General features: G+C 35.3%; 3 protein-coding genes across 5 annotated transcripts; 1 reads left to right on the top strand and 2 right to left on the bottom strand.

Annotated features, from left to right (window-relative positions):
- Positions 1-333: 333 nt before the first annotated feature.
- Positions 334-8793, bottom strand: LOC100262323 (lysM domain receptor-like kinase 3). Its single transcript, XM_010657064.3, has 12 exons — positions 7649-8793; positions 4912-4945; positions 4787-4794; positions 4505-4666; positions 4094-4296; positions 3234-3323; positions 2368-2461; positions 2128-2279; positions 1959-2050; positions 999-1140; positions 784-882; positions 334-701 (listed from the first exon to the last, which is right to left on the bottom strand). The coding sequence occupies exons 1-12, from the start codon at positions 8283-8285 to the stop codon at positions 537-539; spliced, it is 1878 nt and encodes a 625-aa protein (XP_010655366.1). The 5' UTR covers positions 8286-8793; the 3' UTR covers positions 334-536.
- LOC100252097 (chaperonin-like RBCX protein 1, chloroplastic) lies at positions 8136-10474 on the top strand. The gene is made up of 7 exons (XM_002264334.5): positions 8136-8241; positions 8838-9066; positions 9166-9260; positions 9473-9590; positions 9919-9935; positions 10030-10092; positions 10175-10474. Exons 2-7 carry the CDS (start codon positions 8868-8870, stop codon positions 10241-10243), a joined length of 561 nt encoding a protein of 186 aa, XP_002264370.3. The 5' UTR covers positions 8136-8241; positions 8838-8867; the 3' UTR covers positions 10244-10474.
- A 124-nt stretch (positions 10475-10598) lies between these two features.
- On the bottom strand, positions 10599-20458 carry LOC100246958 (uncharacterized). Of its 3 annotated transcripts, none has more exons than XR_786698.3 (17): positions 20198-20458; positions 19592-19719; positions 19118-19208; positions 18913-19039; positions 18624-18807; positions 16629-16773; positions 16420-16510; positions 15765-15823; positions 15607-15684; positions 15080-15163; positions 14001-14188; positions 13231-13359; positions 12814-12886; positions 11871-11956; positions 11546-11630; positions 10895-10986; positions 10599-10825 (listed from the first exon to the last, which is right to left on the bottom strand). XR_786698.3 is itself a non-coding variant. In XM_010657062.3 (16 exons), exons 1-16 carry the CDS (start codon positions 20279-20281, stop codon positions 10954-10956), a joined length of 1665 nt encoding a protein of 554 aa, XP_010655364.1. In that variant the 5' UTR covers positions 20282-20458; the 3' UTR covers positions 10599-10953. The 3 variants fall into 3 exon arrangements, 1 of the variants encoding a protein (XP_010655364.1); XR_002031023.2 differs by having other exon boundaries at positions 19592-19742; positions 20198-20277; XM_010657062.3 differs by having other exon boundaries at positions 10599-10986.
- Between the last annotated feature and the right edge of the window lie 375 nt (positions 20459-20833).

The following is a 20833-nucleotide window of genomic DNA, read 5'->3' as shown; positions in this document are numbered from 1 at the left end:
AATCTGGAATGTTTAAATGGATGACGAAATATGCATCATTGAATTCTCAATAAAAAAAAAAATTAAATGCCAACCACCTTAAATTAAAATTTTGAATCAATCTGAATTCATTTCAGTAACATGATGGACTACGTCTTCACCACCCTTCGGTTTTCTTTTTAGATTTATTGGTTGTAGAACCTCAGGAAGACAGCCATTGAAGATCTCAACGAGTCAATGACTGAGCCTGTGCCCCCACCCCCCCTTTAGAAATTATACTGTTTTTTTATTTCATGCACATTTGCCTTCTTTTACTCAGCCCCAATTTCTGAATTCGATAAATGGAAAGAATGATTCACATAAACAGATAACATTTGATCATAAATAGCAACTTCAAAAATATTGTCCTACAAAAAGAAAAATCTATAACCTCCCACAAGGCTTAATTACACACAATTATACATGACAATAGTATTTGAAATGGGTAATAAGGGTTGATTTACATGAGAGAAGAGATACTTGTGAAATCATCAGAAGGGGACATGTTTGGATACATGCTACCTTCCTGACATTAGATTCATCAGAGCCTCATTTTCATAGAAGGACCCAACATCCCAATCTTCGGTTGATGATGAAAGTGTCATTAGTGCAACGACAATTGACCTCATGCTTGGTCTCAACTGAGGATTTTCCTGTGTGCAAGCTTTGGCAAGATGGGCCATCTGCAAGCAAAAGAGCCATGACAGCTTATTAGACTTCAAGACTACTAGTGGGATAAGTTGCATCAGATGAAATCTACTATACCTTCCAAATTGAGTCAAGAGGGTAGTCATCTCCAAGCCTCTGGTCTATAAGCTTAACAAAATCTTCTCTTGGATCAGGCTGGCTGAGAACATCCTCAAACTGTATGACAGGGTGACACAATGTGGTACAATTGAAGTTAGTTCTTATGGATGCATTTTCTGGGATCATTAATTTAGTGGTGAGCCTGGTGACTGGAAAGAGGGATGAAAAATTACCAAAGCAACAAGTCCTTTTGACTCGGGCATAATAGGTTCATTTGTCTTGACAATGGCTTCCTTGGCAGATATGAGTTCATAAAGGACAACTCCAAAAGCGAATACATCTATCTTAGGGGAAACATCACCATATTGGGCATATCTGCAGCCACCAGCACATCATTAAGGTTAATTGTTTTATTGTTCATACAAATACATATCCAAAATCATGTGACAGCATATTCAGTTTTCACTAGGAAGCCTAGAAGATTACCAATGTTATTTTAGTAGCATAGTCTACCCTATGGTTACATTTCTCGTCCTTAAGAAAACTGTCCCCACTGCTCAAAATTATGGAGAGAAGACTACTAACAATTTTGGGAGCTTACAAGAGATGAAAAAAACATTCTAGCAGCATCTAGAGAGGTTTGTGATTGACCAGATTTGTGTCAGCTTATCCCGAGTTGGGTGGAAGGCTCTTAAACAAATTAGATCACCCTAGAGCAATATAAGGACTAGGAATATCTAAAATGCTCCAGTAACATGTAAATATTGTACAGAAAGACAAATCTAGTGATATCATTACCAAAACAGATGCAAAGTTTCTCACCACGATGAACTCTGGCTAGACTTGTTAGAACAAAACATGAGAAAGGCTTGGGTGGCCTCTGGGAGCAGATCTAATAGCTAAAGGAGGAAATACATAATGCAATTCATTTGTGCTCAAGACTCTGTCACAATAGGCAATGCCTATTAAGGAAGATAGAGAATATTGTAAGGATAAACAGTACATAGTATCATCTTGAAATCAGTTTATCCAAGCGCATTTGTTGAGAGACTAGAGGAAAAAGTTTATATTAATGCTTAAAGGATTCATTACCATGATTTCGTCTACTCCATGTGTACAATATCCAAACAAACAAATAAAGATATGAAAAATCTATAAAACTAAGTTGGTAAAATTGGGGAAAAAAATCTTACTCTGGAGGCATGTATCCAAATGTACCCACAAGACGTGTAGGTATTGAAGCACTTCCAACTTCAGTTAGTTTTGTTAACCCAAAATCTGCAACCTGTATAATAACCATCTTAGTTTAAATATTGTGGAAAGTTTAACCTTCTGCCACACTTGGACTGATGTTTTCACAACCTTTGCACGAAATTTTTTGTCTATCAAAATGTTTGCTGGTTTAATATCACGATGAATATACACAGGAACTGTATGCTCATGAATATACTCAAGCCCTCTTGCTGAATCAAGGGCAATTTGCACCCTACTGGACCATGGCAATGGATCCTTCCCTGAGAGGACAAGATGCAAAAGAACTATTAAACTAATGTGATACCAAGAGATAAGGTTTTAACTCCACATGTGCATAATAATGCTCACCAGAACCACGCAAATGATGACTTAAATTTCCATTATCAATGAATTCGTAGACTAGGAATAAGGAACCCTCGACACAATATCCTATTAAGCGCACCTGCATTGGATTTTTAAGTACAAAGCCAAATATAATCAATAAAAGAATAAATTGTCCTAGCCATCCCTACTGCCATCACCACCTTACCAACCAGGTTGTCATGTCACAAATACATTGAAATTTAACTTATCCAAAAAGTGGAATTTTCAAATGAAGGGAATTTAATAGTTTTCGTGATTTAATACCCTCCATTCACAATCCTCTTAAGTAATTCAAGATCCCTTGTCCTAACACAATCCATAGAGTAATCTGGCAGCAATAAATAATTCAGAAGTCATCATACAATCTCAAGCCAGCAATTAAGTTGGGCCTAAAGTTTAAGATTGCAGCAGAGACTACTGTGTTTTCTTGGAAAGTTCCAAGGAAAGAAAAAAAAAGCTAAAGAAAATTTGTTTCTCATGTTTGGTTGTATTGTGGAAAATATCAAAGAAAATAAAATATAATTAAAATTAATAAGAAACTTATACATTTTCAAATTATTTAATATTTATATAAATAAAATAAAATAAGTGAAATGAGTATATAGAAATAATTTATTGACTTCAAATATATTTTTTATTTTCCTTCACCTTTTCTTTCCTTCTACTTTTCCTCTCTACTTTCCCTCACGTTTTCTCTCACATTTTCCAGGAACCAAACGTAGCATAGAGGTCAAGGCATGTCTTGATAACATTCTATATGGTGTAGAAATCAACATGATGAAAACCTTAAAACAAGTATCAAAAAGGGCAACTTCAAATGTTCTGCTATCATATCAGGGAAAGAATGATACCAGGTTCAGGTGATGAACATGTGTTAGAACCTTCAGTTCAGCAAGGAACTCCTTTGATGCTTGCATGTCCATCTTCTTGATTGCAGCTTTCTACATTCATATTAGGAGAAAAGAATCAGCTATCCAGTTACCCATGTATACAGGGTTGCAAAAAGGCCACAAGTTTACATATTTAATTAAGGATTATGGGTTACTTCTCACTTTTCAAGACATAAATTTAGTAAATTGGATCAAAAATAGAAAGAGCACATAACAAGAAGGCAGAGTTGTGAAGAGCACAAGTTGAAAGTAGCCCTTTCTATGAACCAATGAATTATGGTGAATATGATATTCAATCCCAGGCCTCCAGTAAAATTACTAAGATGATTCATCATTTTAACTAAGCAGTGTCTTCATTTTTGAACAATTTTTTTCACAAAACCAGTCTCCTTCTTTCTCCTCTATTTCTGTTCCTGTCCCACTCAAACCAGTCTTATTCATTCCCATTGAAATCCTATCTCAGTAGCTTGATTTGCAAGGAATAGCAACATGCTTATTGATTAGTACAGGTAAGTAATATCATCCTCCATTATTTATATGTATAGCACTTCTTATTGCCCCCTAACATAGCTAATCATTGTAATTCTTCAATATGATGTATCACCAAATCATTTCTTGTTTTAAATTTGTCCTAAAAATTTCAGCAGGTCTTGCTCTTGATCAGATTGCCACCTAACATAAAAAGGCTGATCTTAGTGAATGTGAGATGTAAATATGCAATAACAAACTAAAATATGGAAAGAACACTTTTCCTTCCTATATATTCCTTTTTCTTTCATTTTCCTCTTTCTATGATGAAAGGCAACAACAGGGGTACAAACCTCGCCTCTCAGCTCTGCATAGTAGACAGATCCAAAGCCACCTTGGCCGATCTTATTAGCCAAGCTGAAGTTGTCTGTAGCTGTGGCCAGCTCTTCATATGAAAACTCCACAGATTTGTCCACAGTTATACCTACGAGCCCCAGAGAAGCAGCACCAACAAGAGCAGCTGAATCTGAAGTCTCTTCTGAGGCACTTCCATGAGCTAAATCCACAAGTTACAGAAAAATTAATCTGTGAGGATCTAATTGTCTCAAAAATCTATTTAAAATAGTAAAACAAAATGTCATACTGAAAGCAACTGACTATTGTTTGAACTGTCATACTGAATTTCAAAAAATCCTCATAGCATCTCAGCTAGAAAGCAACTTGACTCATAATGAGAGATATTTCATCAAATCCAAAATGATTACCTTGTCTATGTTGCATATATTGTTGTTCAGATGCTGCCGGGAAAAACAGTACTTTTTTCACCTTCTTCCTTTTACAAATTCGAGCAAACAGAAAAAAGGCAAAAAGCAAAGAGCCCACAATTCCAGCCACAGATATGCCAGCAATGACTCCACTGGAGATCCCTGCTTAAAATGCCACCAGAAACAAGCTCAGGTAAACATCAAGGCCTATTATGACTTCTCACATTCAAAATAAAAAACCGAAAGTCAAAATGAGAAGAAATGGAGCAAAAAAGATCCCACCGCTGTTGCTGCAAAAATAAGAATAACATACATGTATTAGGCAACTTGATAGAGTTTCAAGACTAAGAGAGGAAAGTAACAAACATTCAGCTTAGCTCGAGAGCAAATTAGGTTCTAAAACTGACCTTAACTTCAGTGGTGGATAGGTTTCATTTTGATCTGCAAAAACAATAAGAAAAAAGAGGGCCAAAACTTAGTAAGATAATTTTCAAGAAACACTTCACAGGAGAGGATAAACTTAGCCAACAGTACATAGTTATGTGCTTCAAGTTAAACAAACTTGTAGGTGACACTGCACCCTTTACCTTGATCAAATTCATTTTATTTTTATTGATACCATCCGAAACTACTGTGCTAGCATTATGGTAATACTTTCCTTTCTTTTGAGATCAGAATCAGAATGATAAGAAATGATTCCTCAAATTTATATTTAGCCAGATCCTTCAGCTCTACAAGTTAAACACATCAAGCAACCCAAAAAATATTTTTGTGGCTTTCTTATCGGAAGTGTCCTATCACTTAATAACCTCAAGAAGCATGCTTATGCCAAATGATTTGCAGCTTCTGATGTGTTATTTTATTTCAACTCTGTCTCAAACCAACTTATTTGTGAATTTCATTTTAACTTTGTGTTCTGAATTTGCTTCAGACAAAAGGTAAACCAAAGGGGAAAAAGAAACTCTATATTTTTCTATTTTGTTGCTGTTGATTGCTGATAAAAACGTAGAAAAAGAAATGAAAAATTGGAATCTTATAGCAGCTTAGCGTTGGAGCTGCAATTGGAAGATTCCAAATTCTCTCTTTCTGCTCCTACAGTTTCTTGGCAATCAACAGAGCATATTCAAAGCTGTTGATTCTACGAGCTAAATAAGACTTCACCTTTTCCAGGAATAAAAACCAACCCACTCCCACGGCTGAAATCGGAATCAGGGTTATAATCCTGCAACAACTGGGGAGGAAGTCCAGACTGATTGGCAATGGTGGACAAGTTCTCACCAGGCTCAAGAGGGTAGGTCACGAACAACCCATAATCCTTGGAGACACTACTATTTCCACAAGAACAATTCACAGTGACATTTATGGGAGCATCGATGGGTATATTGGTAGGTGCATAGGTATTAAATCTCTGCAACCATTCAACAGTAGTGAGGTTTGCGAAGTATTTCTCAGCAATGATACTATAGGTATCATTTTGCTTAGCCGAGTAGACAAATGTTGTACCAAGAAACTCCCTGTCAATGCAACCACATGAGAAGGGCACGTTCACTCTTTCACCAGCTATAATGAGATCTATGTTGGTTATCTGAGGATTGAAACTTTGAATTTCAGAAACATCTCTTGAAAAGGTAGTAGCTATGAAATTGAGATCTACACCCTTCCATAGATTATACGAAGCCAACGCAAGATCGCAAGTTCTGCTACACTTCGATTCTACTCCAATACAAATAAACATCAACCCCCAAAACACTAACGTAAATTCAAATTCTTTCTTTCTTGAAACCGCCATGATCTAATGCTAGAAACCCCAGCAAAGATGGAAATACTAGACATCCTAATAGAGATGGGGAAGATATAAGAAGGGTTAGCTCATCTGATTGTGTAGGAAATTTGCACTGGGAGAGTAGAGGATTCAAACTTGTGTACTGAGTCTCTGGTGAAAAGTCATATAACAGTTAAAACCGGCGGGTTTGTTTATAGTAAGTTGGTTAACTTTACCGCCAAAACAAAGGAGCCTAAGATTGGTTGTGCCAAACCAATCTTGTGGACCAATTCAAAGCCCAAAAAAATGTAAATGTATATATTATTACTCTCCTTTCTTTCTGCCATCTAAAATTTTTCCCACCAAACAAACATAACTTCAAAGAATATCACTAGTCTCCCATATTTGACAAACTGGCGTGAATGTTTTGTTCAATTATGTTTATGAAGGTTGATTGGGGCACCATTGTTGCAAAGATGGGGATGTGGGTAAGCCTAACGCACCAAGTTATTGTCATAAATTACCAAGTCCCAATCAAAATTAACTTGAAGGCCACATCAAAGTCTCCCGTGACCGTCTCTTTGTGCTTAGTGAAAGCAACTTGGAAGGGACAACATTGATTGTATTCTAAGATTTATTTAATAGGAAAAAGGTAAGGGGCATCACAACCACGACAAAAATCATTAAAAGCTTAAATATGAAATATAATTTTGTATAAAATATTCCTAAACTACTATTTAAATAAAATTAAAAAAACCACCATCAAAACAATTTTATCAATATATATAGAAAAAATTATCATCAATTAGATAATATCACAGGTACGATTTCAATTCTTGATATCATTGATTATATATATAATTTGACTCCCGATATCTTATTTTATTTATTTGTAGATTCATACCTTATTTTCTTTAGTATATGCTATTTGATAGCATATATTTAATGATTGGAATTTTTTTTTTTCTATAAGTCGTACTATCAAAATTAAACGTTTTTATGTTTGAAATTTATTTTAAGAAATTATTTTATTTTGTGAATAAATTTTGAAAAATTGAAGATTTTTTTTTTTGTAAAATTTATAAAATGTGTTTTTAAATTGAAAAAAAAAATGTTTTGTATATTTCTCAACATGCTATAAGTTAATTTGAAGAGGGTATTGTTATATTATATAAAAATGGAATATCTTTTCAGATTTTTAAAAATAATTAGTTATGGTAGGTGTTACTAAGCACATTATCATTTTAATTTTTTATCATCGAATTAATATAAAATAAATAAGAATTAATTAAATATAATAGAAATTTGGAGCTAAGTGAAAATTACCTAAAAAAAAAAATAATCAAATTAATTCAGAACTTTTGGAGTTTATTGCGACCAACCTTTGGCCGGCACAAACACTAGCCCAGTCCCAGCACTAAAATCGGCCGCCGGATTATACCGCCGCACCAAATCGTCGGTGATGCCAGCCGCCGCCGCCACGGTCGACAAATTCTCACCGTCCCTGAGAGGATACGTCGCAAATAACCCATACTTCATCGACACTCTCCGGTTGCCGCAGGAGCAGTTCACCGTCACATTAATCTGAACATCATCCGGTATCCGAGTCGGTGGATACTCATTCACTCTGTGAACCCAATCCTCAGTAGTGAGGTTCGAAAATGCCCTCTCTGCAATCCTATCATACGTATCTCCAAATTGAGTCGTATACTCGAAGGTGTGGCCCAGGAAATCGCCGTTCAGGCAATCGCACCGGAACGGCACGTTGATTCTGGAGCCAGTGTCGATGCTGTCTTGGTTTTCGATTTGGGGATTGTACTTGAGAATTTCCGAGATTTCGCGGCCAAAGATTTTTCTAATGTAGGTGAGGTTTGAGCCATCCCACACGTAGTATGAAGCCAGGGCGAGATCACAGCCGCGGGAGCACTTGGCATTGGCCTTGGAACAGAGGAGAACGAGAAAGTGAAATCCAAAGGCAAGTATTTGAATTGCGTTCCTGCTGTTTGATGAAATGACCATGTTTTTGAGACGGAAAAAATGGATCAACAGAGAGAGCTTTGAGAGCGATTGTGGGTTCTGGGTATTCGGTGTTTTGACCCATTTGATGGGTTGTGTTTTGTTTGTTACGTTTCTGATTGTATGGGATGGGTCGTTTGGTGGTCTTTGTCCTTATTCTCTGAGTATGACTATAGAATTTGGAACAAACTCCACTTTGCAGGCCAGCAACACTAAGACCTCACCCACGGTGGGGTTTGGTTTATGGTCTCATCTGCTGCCTAATGGCATTTAGAAACAAGATGCTATTTTTATTTATTTATTTATTTATTTATTCCTGTATACTTGTGTGAATTGCTTCATTGGATGAACCAACTGAGAAGCAAATTCATCCAGAAATATTACATAAGACAGAAGGCACTTGCCCAAAAAAAGTTGTTTTGTATTAATTGATGTGATGGGTAGATGTTGGTCTAGTTTTAAGGGGTTCCAAATATCTGTTTTGCCAATAAATATCACTCGGGGATGGGTCGCTAATTGTAGATATTTTTTGAGATATTTTATTTGTGGTTTTAGGTTATCACTTTTGTTTGGTGGCACATAAGAATGCTCAGTCCTGTTAGTGGGCAAGGTGGGGTTGAGTTGCTGATGTACTTGCCCATGGAAGCCTCTGCAATTAGTCCCTCTGCTCAGCTCTCATTTTTCTCCTACAGACCCGATAGAACCAGAGCCTATCCTTCTCGACCATGGAAACAAAGGATTTCTCAACCCACTCGAATTCATTGTCAGAAGATGTATGTCGCTGGTGGGTAATCCTCTTTCTCTTCGACCCTGCTTTGTAATCCTTACCAAATCCAAATGCGAAATACAGATGTGGGTGTTTTGTGAATGGGGTTTGTTGCAGGTTTTGGAGAAGCATCACCAGAAGCCAAGGCAGCCAAAAACATCCACAACTTCTTCACCTACATTGCAGTTAGGATTGTCACTGCGCAGCTTCAGGTTCTTCCATTCTTTGCTTTACTTCTCTACTTGGTTAAAGTTGAATCTCCCTTTTGGAATCCTTTATGTTTGGTTCAATTGTCTACAGCATGATGTCATGTAAACTAATTTTGCTTAAAAATATGGTTTTGTTAACAAAGCATGCATGTAATTATGGTATAATCATGTATATTTGGACAGTTTTATTTGATAACAGTTATTTGCTAGAGCAGAGCTATAACCCTGAGGCATACGAGGAGTTGATGGAGTTTTTGAGCAGACACTCATTGAGTGATGGAGATAAGTTCTGCTCAGATTTGATGCGCGAATCCTCAAGGCATAAAGGCTTAGGTATGCCCTTAATTTCCCAGAATGTTTCTTTCAAGTATGAATTACTATGCAATGAGAACATTACAAGGCCTCCCATACCCATCATAAGTCGTTACCACTTGTTGGGATTTCTACTAACTGGCTTGCTTATACTACATTTGTAATTTTATGGCTGAGCTTTAATCAAAGAGATGGTGGCAGATTTTAGCTCACTCCATGTTTTTTCCCATATTATGTACTCCTGGGTTCTATAAATTGAATTCTATGTGACTGCAAAGTAGGTTCATATACTGTATTAAGTATCTGACTTCGAGTTTTTTTGTCTTATGTACTGGCAACCAAATGACAGCATTGCGCATTTTAGAGGTTAGTAGATTATTGAGAATGGAAATGCTGCCTACTGTTCTTTTATGAACCTTTAAATGTCGATCACATAAATGATAATGGCTTCTTAATCCAGGTTCGATCTGCATATTGTAAAAATGATTTTGAGTGGGACAATTTGAAGCGGTTAGCTTTTAAGGTGAGGAATTGATTTGCTTGTCTGCTCTTTCCTGTTGATCTATTGTTATTCTTCTCATTGTTTTGGTTCATGCTTATGGAAGATGGTTGATGAAAGTAACACGGGAATTATGAGGGATTATGTCCTGGAAACCAGTCATTCGGAAAGCTAGAAGTGATCAATCTCTACACCATTCTGGGTATGTGTGTATATTGTAATACAGCACTCGTGCAATGTGATATATTGTGATATGCAAAATGAATAACTCAGACATACCTGTATCACTTTCATTCCACATCCCCATGATAAGTCTGAGATGACGATGTATGAGAACTCACTGTCACCATTCTCCATTGATCAAGGTTCTAGAGTTTAAATGGTAAAAAAATGATTAGATTTCTAATGGATTTGCATCTTCTGCAGTGATGGTCCTTTCTTGCCTCTTTTTTCAATTATAGGCTATGATCATATTCCAGTGGTATTTTTTATTTTGCTTTTTTCAGCCTTTTTTTCAAAAGAAAAGGATGTGAAATCACAAAAATGAACTATATATATTATGAAAATATCCCATAATGGAGCCAGCTTGAGCTTTCTTTTTATTCCATTGTACAAATGTAATGTTTACAAACGTTTTCTTGAATTCTTAATAATTCATACACATTTTACCTGTAAATTGAGACAACCGTATTACTTGGACTGACACTATCATCCTGTGCTGCTTGCAACCTTTTGTTCCTTCAGTCTCATCCACTGGCTGCAAGCCCTCAGTAAAATCAGGCAAATAGACACGAAAGGGAGAAGACCTGATTCGTACACGTTTTACCTGTCAATTGAGATAAAACCACTTTGCTTGCGGTCTTGCACCATTATCTGGCGGCACTCCTAATCTTTTGTGGTTTCATTCTCTTTCAATGGCTGAAAACCAAAATCAAAATCAGGTTAAGTTCACAGAAAAAGGAAGAGGGGACTTATAGCCTCTCTGAGGCCTAGTCTTAAACAGCACAAGCCACACCTAAGACGCAATAGTCTCCTCTAGCTTAGACACAAGATGCAACATAAGGTGCACACTTGAGTAAAAACGAAACCTGACTTAGGATACATATCAATTTTATAAAATATGATCTAAAATCTAATCAAATTAATAAAAAAATTTAAGATTCAAAACATTTAAAAGATGCATTAAAAAAAAGGTAATAAAATGGTATAAATTTGAATATACAATTAGTAATTTCAAGACTAAAAATGTTTAAAAAGAAAAAGTAAAGTAATCGGGGCACACCTCTTTAACAAGGTGCATGTCTTAACAAGCAAATCGGCATAACTAGGGGGTGATTGTGCCTTGGGCCTAGGCACGATTTAAGCATGCCTTTTAAAGCTATGCTATGAGAGGGAGAGGTGTAGGTGGAATATATTCAAAATCAACTCATAGGTAGAGACATGAAGCAAACAAGCTCTATCATGGAGAGCACATTACCTCAACATAGCAGCAGAGATCAGATGATGTATGGATATGACCAGAGCTGAAATATGATTGAGCATATTCTTCAATATCGTCCAGCCTGCAATTCATACTCATGAGGCCAGTAGCAGAGTGGCAAGGTTTTCCATTCAAAATTCATAGGGCACATTTTCACCCATTGATTTTGAGTTAAGTCCTGAGGGTAGGTCATTCAGGTGGAAGCACTAAAGTATTAGGTAATCCACTTACTGAGTTTCATGTCTAGATACCTCACTTTTTGTCATATGCAAACTGACGAATGATCAACAGATAAAAATTTTCTTTCAGACAGGGAATTTACCTATAAACATAATTTACCATGATACCTCCACTTTGAAGAAGGCCTTTTTCTGATCGATCTGCCATCCAATTTAGCCTTTCAACCATCTATTCCACATTAAGAAAACTTGGGGTAAGTAAAAAAATATTGAGCTCTTCAAAATTTCCCCATTCAGATCACAAAGAGGAACTATAAGAAGAAACACATGAAAACTTGATATACTACTATTGAGCTTTGCAAAATTTCAATATAATAGCTCCATGTGGAACCCATGTTATTTAAGGAACAAAGGGTTGCCTCTGGAAATGGATGAAACAGATATCTTCCTTTCATCCTCACTTGCAATGATGCAACGATGATCAGTTGTTTAAGCCAACCAAATTGGAATTTTGGATATTCAATGGTTTAATTCAGTTTTGGGAAATCATCTGCATGTAATTATTTTACTACAAAAACCCCTTGTATTTTCAATTTTGCCAAAAATGGTTGTCTAAGAATGCTTGAAATATCTGAATTAACACCCTGTGTATTTCATAGATTATTCCTAAGTATTTCTGTAGTGTGCTCATTTTTAACTTCATCGTTCATAGGCTTTTCCATTATCAAAAATCCTTAAAACTGCTAAATATCTCCTGAACAGCTCTCTTGGTTGCCCACCACTTTTGTTTCCAAAAGTACAGCTCCATAAGTTTGTTCTCGAGTATGGGAGAAAAAATGAGAATAATTAAAACCAGAAGCACAGCTCCATATGTTTGTTCTTGAGTATGGGAAAAAAAAAAGCGAAAAATTAAAACCAGGAAACAGGTGCAGATCCAAAATCTTCCTCTGGTAAGAATGTTCCAATAGAACTCCTAAACCTTTTCCTCTGGTAAAAGATTTTAGATGAATGCATATTGGCTTCACATGATGAGAACTTCATTGAAAAAAGGGACAAATAAACACAAATTAAGGTTGCATAACATACCGCTCCATTCTGCAAGTGAAAATTCGCAACAGAATCTAGAGCTTTCCCTCTCTTCTTCTCTTGCAGAAGGTACCTGAAGTCATGGGAGAAATATCAGTAAATTTTGTTTACAGAAGCATGCATTGATGCAAACTTTCTATCATGCTTTCAAGGGGCAAACTTGGACTACTCATGTACAATCATTCACAGAGAGGAAAGTGTTAGCACTTCTGTCATCTATAGGCATACCAGAACCAAAAGTTGATAAGATGGACACTTTTCATAATTATTGGTCTCCTGTTCAAATTCAGTTTTTTATTTTCATGAGACTTGTCAATTAACAATAGCTAAGAAAGTATAAGAATTTGGTAGACAGTTTTATGATCAATTCCTGGATCTTCCATGCAAATTGCTTCGACTGGAGTGTATATAATTTACCTGGCACACAATCTCATCAGAGGGGGTTTCAGTACTGACAACAATCTAGCTGAATTGATCCACTCAAAGTCTGCATCTGTCAGCAAGTTCCACATCACTTCCATGCCACTTGCCCCAGCAGTGAATTCCCTGGAAAATATTATTTTGTATGCTAAAGTATAAGTATAACATAGGCATAGAACTCAATCACATATGAAGAACAAGAAAAGAAATTTTATGTATCAGAACAGTTAAGAACATGCGATTTGTGAATGACAAATTTGCTCAAAAATTTTTAGAAACCGCTTGATGGATCAAAGAATTGTTCAAGAATGGCAAATAAAAAGAAAATTCTATAAGTAGCATCTTTGAGGTCCTTTAGAAACAATTCGGACATGTTATCACTCCCTTCGGTTTGCATGGAAATTTAAACAACCTTTTCATGTTCTTTCATCAATCTGAAGATGAGCATTGCTGATAATAAATAAAATGTTCTCAGGATTTCATGAGATGACATCTATTCAAATTCTATGATCATTTTTAGTGATGACCAGTAACAACATTTTTTCAGAAAACGCTCTTCTAGACAACAAATAACCATATTTTTTTCTGCAAACATTCTCTTCTAGACAACAAATACAAACTTCCAAATTCATACAAAACAAAAACAAAGCAGAGCCTCAATTTCCAGGAGGCTCCAAATGTTCCCATCAGGAACGAAACTACTAAAGGTAATTAAATTGCTACCATGTTGGCTTACCTAGTATAATGGCATTAAAAATAAAGCTTACACAGATGAATCCAAAAGTGCTCTCTCTTCTTCTGGTTCAAGAATATTCTCCCGAAATGTGGAACCAAAACTCTCTGCTGATGAATGGGCCATCCCTCTGGTCTCTGTTTCAGCTAGCTTTGATTGAGATGCTAACTTTGATAGGAGCCATTGCATGAACCCCAGGATAGGGCTTAGTGTTGCAAAGGTCTTTTGAGGAAATGATAACAAATAAAATGTTAGAAAGCAATGGCAGGAACAATACTTGTGCAGAAGATGAAAGAAAGCAAACCAGCAATGCTGGGTGTAGTATATAACAGGTTTTGAAAACCTGTTCGTTTCATGTTATTTTGACTGCAAGAATGCAAAATTGATCAGTCCTGCATAAATTACAGTTAGCACAAGCCAGCAACAGGTTGATGCCATGAAGCTGCTAGCTTGGGGTCCTTATTTTGTGAAATGTAAGCCAAGCCTTATATTTGTCAAAGATTGCATTTTGAAGTGATTATATTATGCTGAAATTATAGTGTAATCCTTTTCCACAAGGGAAACAAGAGAAGTTTCATAAAAGGGCAAATTCTAAGGGTGACATATACAACCAAATAAATTCTGACATAATCTTAACAATGTTACCCATCAGAACCAGTAGATAATCAGTTACATCAACTGCTCATCATCCTTTAATGAGAGAAACCAGCCATGCATCTTAACATTCACTTTTGCAAAATCTACATGCAGTTCCTTGGCCACTCTTGAATTTGGATGTGAATAATGATGTTATTGGCTTATTATTTAAATTTTGAAAACTATAAAAATCATTTAGCTTCATGAGAATATCAAGCTAACAGACCAACAGTAAAAGTATGCCACCACATTGGTAAAGATTGACGACAAATAACATGATCACTATTGTTTCAGACCAAGCTTATTCACAACAATGAGCAGTGACAAAAGAATTCAAATTAATAGGATAGATAATGACATAAATAGAAAGGTAAATACTACTAATATCATTCTGCAAAACCTGCTTAGTAAGTTCTGTTTTGAAAGTTTCTGAGCTCTTCAACTTATGTGATGAAAAACAAGTATAGAAGTACTCACAGAAATATGTGGCATATCTCTTTTCACCAATTTAATCACACGTTTAATGAGAAACTTTCCTAGGTTGATCCCTGCTAAGCCAGGCTGCCATGATCACAAGTATGCAGATTTTAAGTGCACTGACAAAGATTATTAAAATATAAAGAGCTGATCATGGATTTAAAAAAATCTATAGATAAATTTATCATGAGAAAAAGTTAAAACAGACAAATAATAATAAGTATTGACCATCAACGACTACTTAGTCGTAAACATGATCTCAATATGCAACTTCATGCAATTCAAACAATTACATTATGGAAAGAAAAATGGCTGAGTTTCCAGTCAGTGGTGAGTCCAACAATGCTCATTATTGTGTGAGAAACATTTAACATGGTCCCAGAAGTGTTCCATCTTTTTCTAAACTTGCATGATGAAATGATCCATACTCAAATCAATTATACAGGTTTCTTTCAATGTTTCCAAACACAAGTAATAATAATAGTGGTAATATCAGCAGTAAGAACAACAACAACATCAATTCTTACCTGAGTTGATGATATAGAGTAAAATAATGCGCATGTTGACTCACATTCAGGTATAGGAGGATCATTCCACAAAACTTCCTGAAATGGTTAATGAGAACTATTAGAAATACATTACTAATAAACATAGAACACAGAAGATAAATGGGGAGAAAAAAAACCTGTATCGTTTGAGCCACATTCTTCAAAAGTGCAACTTCAATAAAAATAAGAGGTTCACCTAAAGAAAATTTAGTAACTAAACTGCATTAACTAATGTAAACCATAGAAAGAAGAAACACAAAAGAATTAAGTTTTTGGTATAAATTCCAATCTTAAAAACCTAAACTCTTGAGTAATTAACAACATTTTCTGCTACTAAACATAGTAGCTCACCAAATTTTTGTAAAATTAACATGATATAAATATGCAACCTGGATGCAAAATTTTCCAGCAGATTGCTATTCCTCCTGATTCTATTTCCATGTTAAATCAGCCAGTGGTTTGACTCTACAGTTTCATCATCTTTCATAATAGTTTCATCTCTCACCTCTACAAACACAGGATTGATGTATTTACAAATCAAAAGTCCTGATTTGGCATTGGTCTATGTTGTGAGTCTAGTTACCAAACGTGCTACAATACTTGAAAAATAAATGGAAGGGAAGCCCAAAGTATGGATTATAATCATATCACTGAAAACAAAGTGAATACTCCAAAACAAGAGAAACCAGTTGACCACACAAACCAGGGTAAACTCAACTAATTAGACAGGGGGATGGGGAAGGAAAATACAGACTGTCATTGTCAACTCTAGCAGGGAAAAGAATGACAAACCGGGTATTGCTGGATGTAAATATCCAAAGCAACGGCGACCTACTCCCAGCCTTCTCTTAAGATCTGTAAGACTGCTGATTGGATGCACAGCCTAAACAGATGAAATTGTCAAAAATACACATGCCATATTTTTTTATAAAAAAATAAAATACACAATACTACATTATGCAAATCTAAAATCAGTTCAAATATTGCAGAGAGAAACATACCTCATATGCTACAATTTTCTCCAACAAGGAAGCAGAATCATCCCATGTAATATGGTGAAGCTCTAAGGCAGCAGGACTAAGCCATGTGATAAGCTTCTCCTTTAAATATGAATCGAGTGCTCTCAAAGATGCAATATTATCCTCTCTGTATAATAGACAAGAAACAATTCATGAGAATCTGACGTTCCTCTGGTGTGTTTATTACAACTGATGTTGGAACTCAGTAATTCTGATGAGTAAGATCCACAACAACTCAAATAAGAAACCATAAAAGTTACAATATTCAACCCCCTTTTAACTTTTTTATGGCATAAGAAGGCTAATGCAAAGAACTATTGTGTTATATATATATATATATATATATATATAAATTCGGGCAGATGCAAATTTCACATATATCATCCAAAAATTTCAGCTACAGTTAGAGTAGTATAATCTAAGTAACCATGGTTTTGTTATGTAATCACATCAGCTGTGTCACCTTTCAGGTTCCTAAATGAGAAGGGAGAATTCTGTCAATGGTTAAGTCTTTTTGCTCACCCTTTCTTCATAAGAGAATTCAAACTAAGAAACTAAAAAGAAAATAATTTTCAAGGAGAACATAATAGAGCTATTGCATGACCCCTTCAATACTTTTCACTTCCAACAGTCTTTCTCAGGTACAAACTGAATGGTACAAGTTGTATTTTCTTATCTTCAATAAACAGCAATTTTGAAGGCCCATCTCCCTATTACTAGATCCTAGGTGCTTCTCAAACCTTAACAACCTCAACCTGTGCAAAACTTTCTTTCAATTTGTACTTCACAGTCTTGTTTGTCCCACTTCGAAGTAGCCAAATTATTTTGTGTTTTTCTTAATCTTATGCTTACGAAAAGATACTATGGAACAAATCTTCTGGCTAGCTACTTGATATCCTTCCCTTACTCTTCTCATTGAAGAAGAGAGCACACACTAGTGAGGGCCTACTGTAATGAATACACTGACTACTTTTTGTTGCGTATTTTAATTTAAAATTCTTATTATTATTAAACGGGATTATTGGAAAAAAATTTCAGGTCAGCTACTTGAAATCTTTTCCTTAAACGAAATGTTCAATTTTTGTTGAATATTTTAATTGTTTAAAATTTCTCTAAACCAAGACCTACCAACATCGAGAGCATGGGCATGCATTATTCTTTGACATAGATGCTAGGTTTTAGAAACAGAAACTTCCCAAATACAGACATGGGAGCATGTCTGCATATGTTTGTCTGTGATTGTCTTTTATGGAACGACCACAGATGATTTTCTTCAATAGTCAAGTTAAAGTACATATATTATTACATGAACAATAAGCATGCATCCTTGTGGGTCAATGAATTGATAATTAATTATCTGTCCTGCTTTGTGAAATAGATTTTTGTGCATCTGGGAGAGAGGAAAGGATTGTGGGTGAATGGAAGAACCATGGATGGTTGTGTTTAATATCCATCAGAAGAAACAACCATTATATAAAATATATAACAAGTGTTACAGTGGCACAATAGATTGCAATTATATAACAAAGGGAACAAAAATTTCAGTCAGTTGCTCAATTGAAATGCAAAACTATCTTTCTTGTGCAAATGAAATATGAAAATAAAGGGAAATTTTTTTTTTTTTTTTTTTTTTTGATAAGTAAAGAAAATTCATTTAAAAAGAGACGCTAAAAGAGCGACTCAAGGTATACAGCCTATGTAAGGTATACAAACCTATACACCCGCCACCAAAAGAGACCAAAAACATATAAAAGACCCACCCACCAAAAGGCCCAAAATCTTACAATGATCCCACCCAATCTATAAAATTCACAAATGCTTTTACATATTTTTATAAGTGTTAAAATTATTCTCCAATTTGCTACACAGGCATGTGTTTAACATGCTAACCAAAAAATTATTAAACATACATTCTAAGGTTACACATAATCATCAAAATGTTCAACGCACACACATGCATATGGATCATAACCTTACGTGAGAATACATAGGATATCAGCTCGGAGAATGGACAAGAACTTCAACCCTCCAGGGTGTGTATTGAGTCGTTCAAAGAGAACTTCATAGGTTGGCTTGAGAGCATGTCTCAAATTCCGCTCAGTCCGATAGAAAGCAGAAAGTGAGCCTTCCTCTTCAGTACCAGAAGATTGAGCTTTCTCACCTGAAACAATGTGATTTCAAATCCAAGACACTTCTTAAAAAGATGAAAATAGGGAATATGAAGAATGTTTTGAACTCAAATATCAATACTACAAGAAACACTTACCACTAGGAAGCTCCAAACCAAGATATTGTTTTATCAGTTCACGAATTTGTGTTCTATTTAGATCATATTCTTTTGCTAACACGAGAAGCAATTTCCGACGGTTTTCATGGGAGAGGCTAGAATAACCCTACATTTGATGTACTATTATTAGACTCATGGAGAGAAGCTTTACACAATGACATGATTATCATTTCATATAAATTACCTCAGAGAAGTTATTAAGTACATCGTCTAGAACTTCTGTTTTGTTCATTGATATGGCTGAGTGCATAGTCTCCCTTACAAACTCGAATTCTCTGAAAAGATAAATAACAGAGTAAAAATTGTTTCAATTTAAAAACATAGATTCCTATTTGTTTGATGATAAATGTAGGTGAGAAAAAAAAAAAAAAGTGAATTTTGATTTGAGTTTTTTCAGAAATATCCACTCAACTGACTCTTAACAGCTGTTTGGCTTAGTTGAGGAATTTCACTTTTGGAAGCCAAAGAAACAATATAAATAAATAAATAAATAATAAAAAATGAAACAAAGATTCAAATTTTCATTTTCATGACTTTTATTTTCCCTTAGTTTTCTCAGCAACCAAACACAAAAACTCAAATCATTTAACAAAAAGAAAAAAAAAAAAAAAAAAAGGAAATTACAAACACGGAGAGTTGGGCATAGTAGTATAAAGACCTGTATGTATTGCCTGAGGAATTTAGCTTTTGACTATAACTTTTGTTCTTTTCCTCTCTGGCAAGGCGTGCTATGCTTCCGTTAGATTGGTTGATTTCAGAGCTGGATACCAATTTATTTGCTTCATTCTGTCAAAAGATAGAAACTCCCACTGAATACGTCAATAAATTTCCAATCAAAGAACCAAAACTGTGACTTCTATGGATAGAATACTTCAATTACTCGATTCAATTAAAAAACAAGAAGACGAAGAAGAAGAAAAAGAAGAAAGAAAATTGGTTACTTGTTTGGATTGATTTGAAGTATCTAGGAATTAAAAAGCCCAATTATGTGACAATTAACTAGACTTGATCCAGAATCAAACACAACCTACTGTTTTCACAAAATTTTCTGTTTGGTTGGCTGGAATCGGACCAGAAAAACAATTGGACAGCGAAGATCTACCAACTCCCTAAAAATCTCGCCTCAAAAAATCAAATCCGATTGCGCGGCAGCAAAAATACTTGGAATTCGGGAAAAAATAGAGAGAAGAACCGAATGTGAATTAAAATGGTAGAGACATAAATATAAAGAGAATTCCAGAGAGAAAAAGAGGGCAATGCTTACAGCGGCAGGGAAGAGAGAGCGCTCAGAGGGATTCGTAGGTTTCATTCTGGTCCTCATCAAAATCGCCAAACCTTTCTTGTTCATAATTATACTTCACCCAAGCCACCACCACCACCGGAATCGCCACCAACGGACGTTGAGCTCTCGCTATCGCTGTTCATGCATCCTTTTCGCTACAACCCATGGAAGAAGATACGGGACTCCAAAACGACACCGTTCAGGAGCCATTTTGTAGCTGCAGTGTCTTCCGTTAGCCTTAACAGAAAAGCGCGGTTTTTGCCCCCAAGATCAAAACGCTGCGTTTAGCCGCTCAGTCAGACATCATTTTGCCCTTTTTGGGGTAAACTAGAAGGGAAAAGATTATTGATCACATACTTGACTCACCTATTTATGTTAATAATGTTATCATGTAATATACCTTAGAATATTTCTATAAATATATTATTTTTATTAAACTTGGACTTTAAATATATTTAATAAATTTGATTATTTATATAGTCCCTTGTGATAAAGGTTAGGCACTTTGAAAACTGGTTTTTTATGCTTTAATTATTTACTTACATTTTTTTTTAGAATTATATTATTAAGAGTATTTTAAGAAACAATTAAAAATATGAAAAATATTTTTGAAACTTT

This window comes from Vitis vinifera, chromosome 10, assembly GCF_030704535.1.
Source record: "Vitis vinifera cultivar Pinot Noir 40024 chromosome 10, ASM3070453v1".
In the NCBI taxonomy this organism is placed as follows: domain Eukaryota; kingdom Viridiplantae; phylum Streptophyta; class Magnoliopsida; order Vitales; family Vitaceae; genus Vitis; species Vitis vinifera.
Note: the sequence above shows the minus strand (reverse complement) of the source record. Positions and strands in the feature narration are given on the sequence as shown.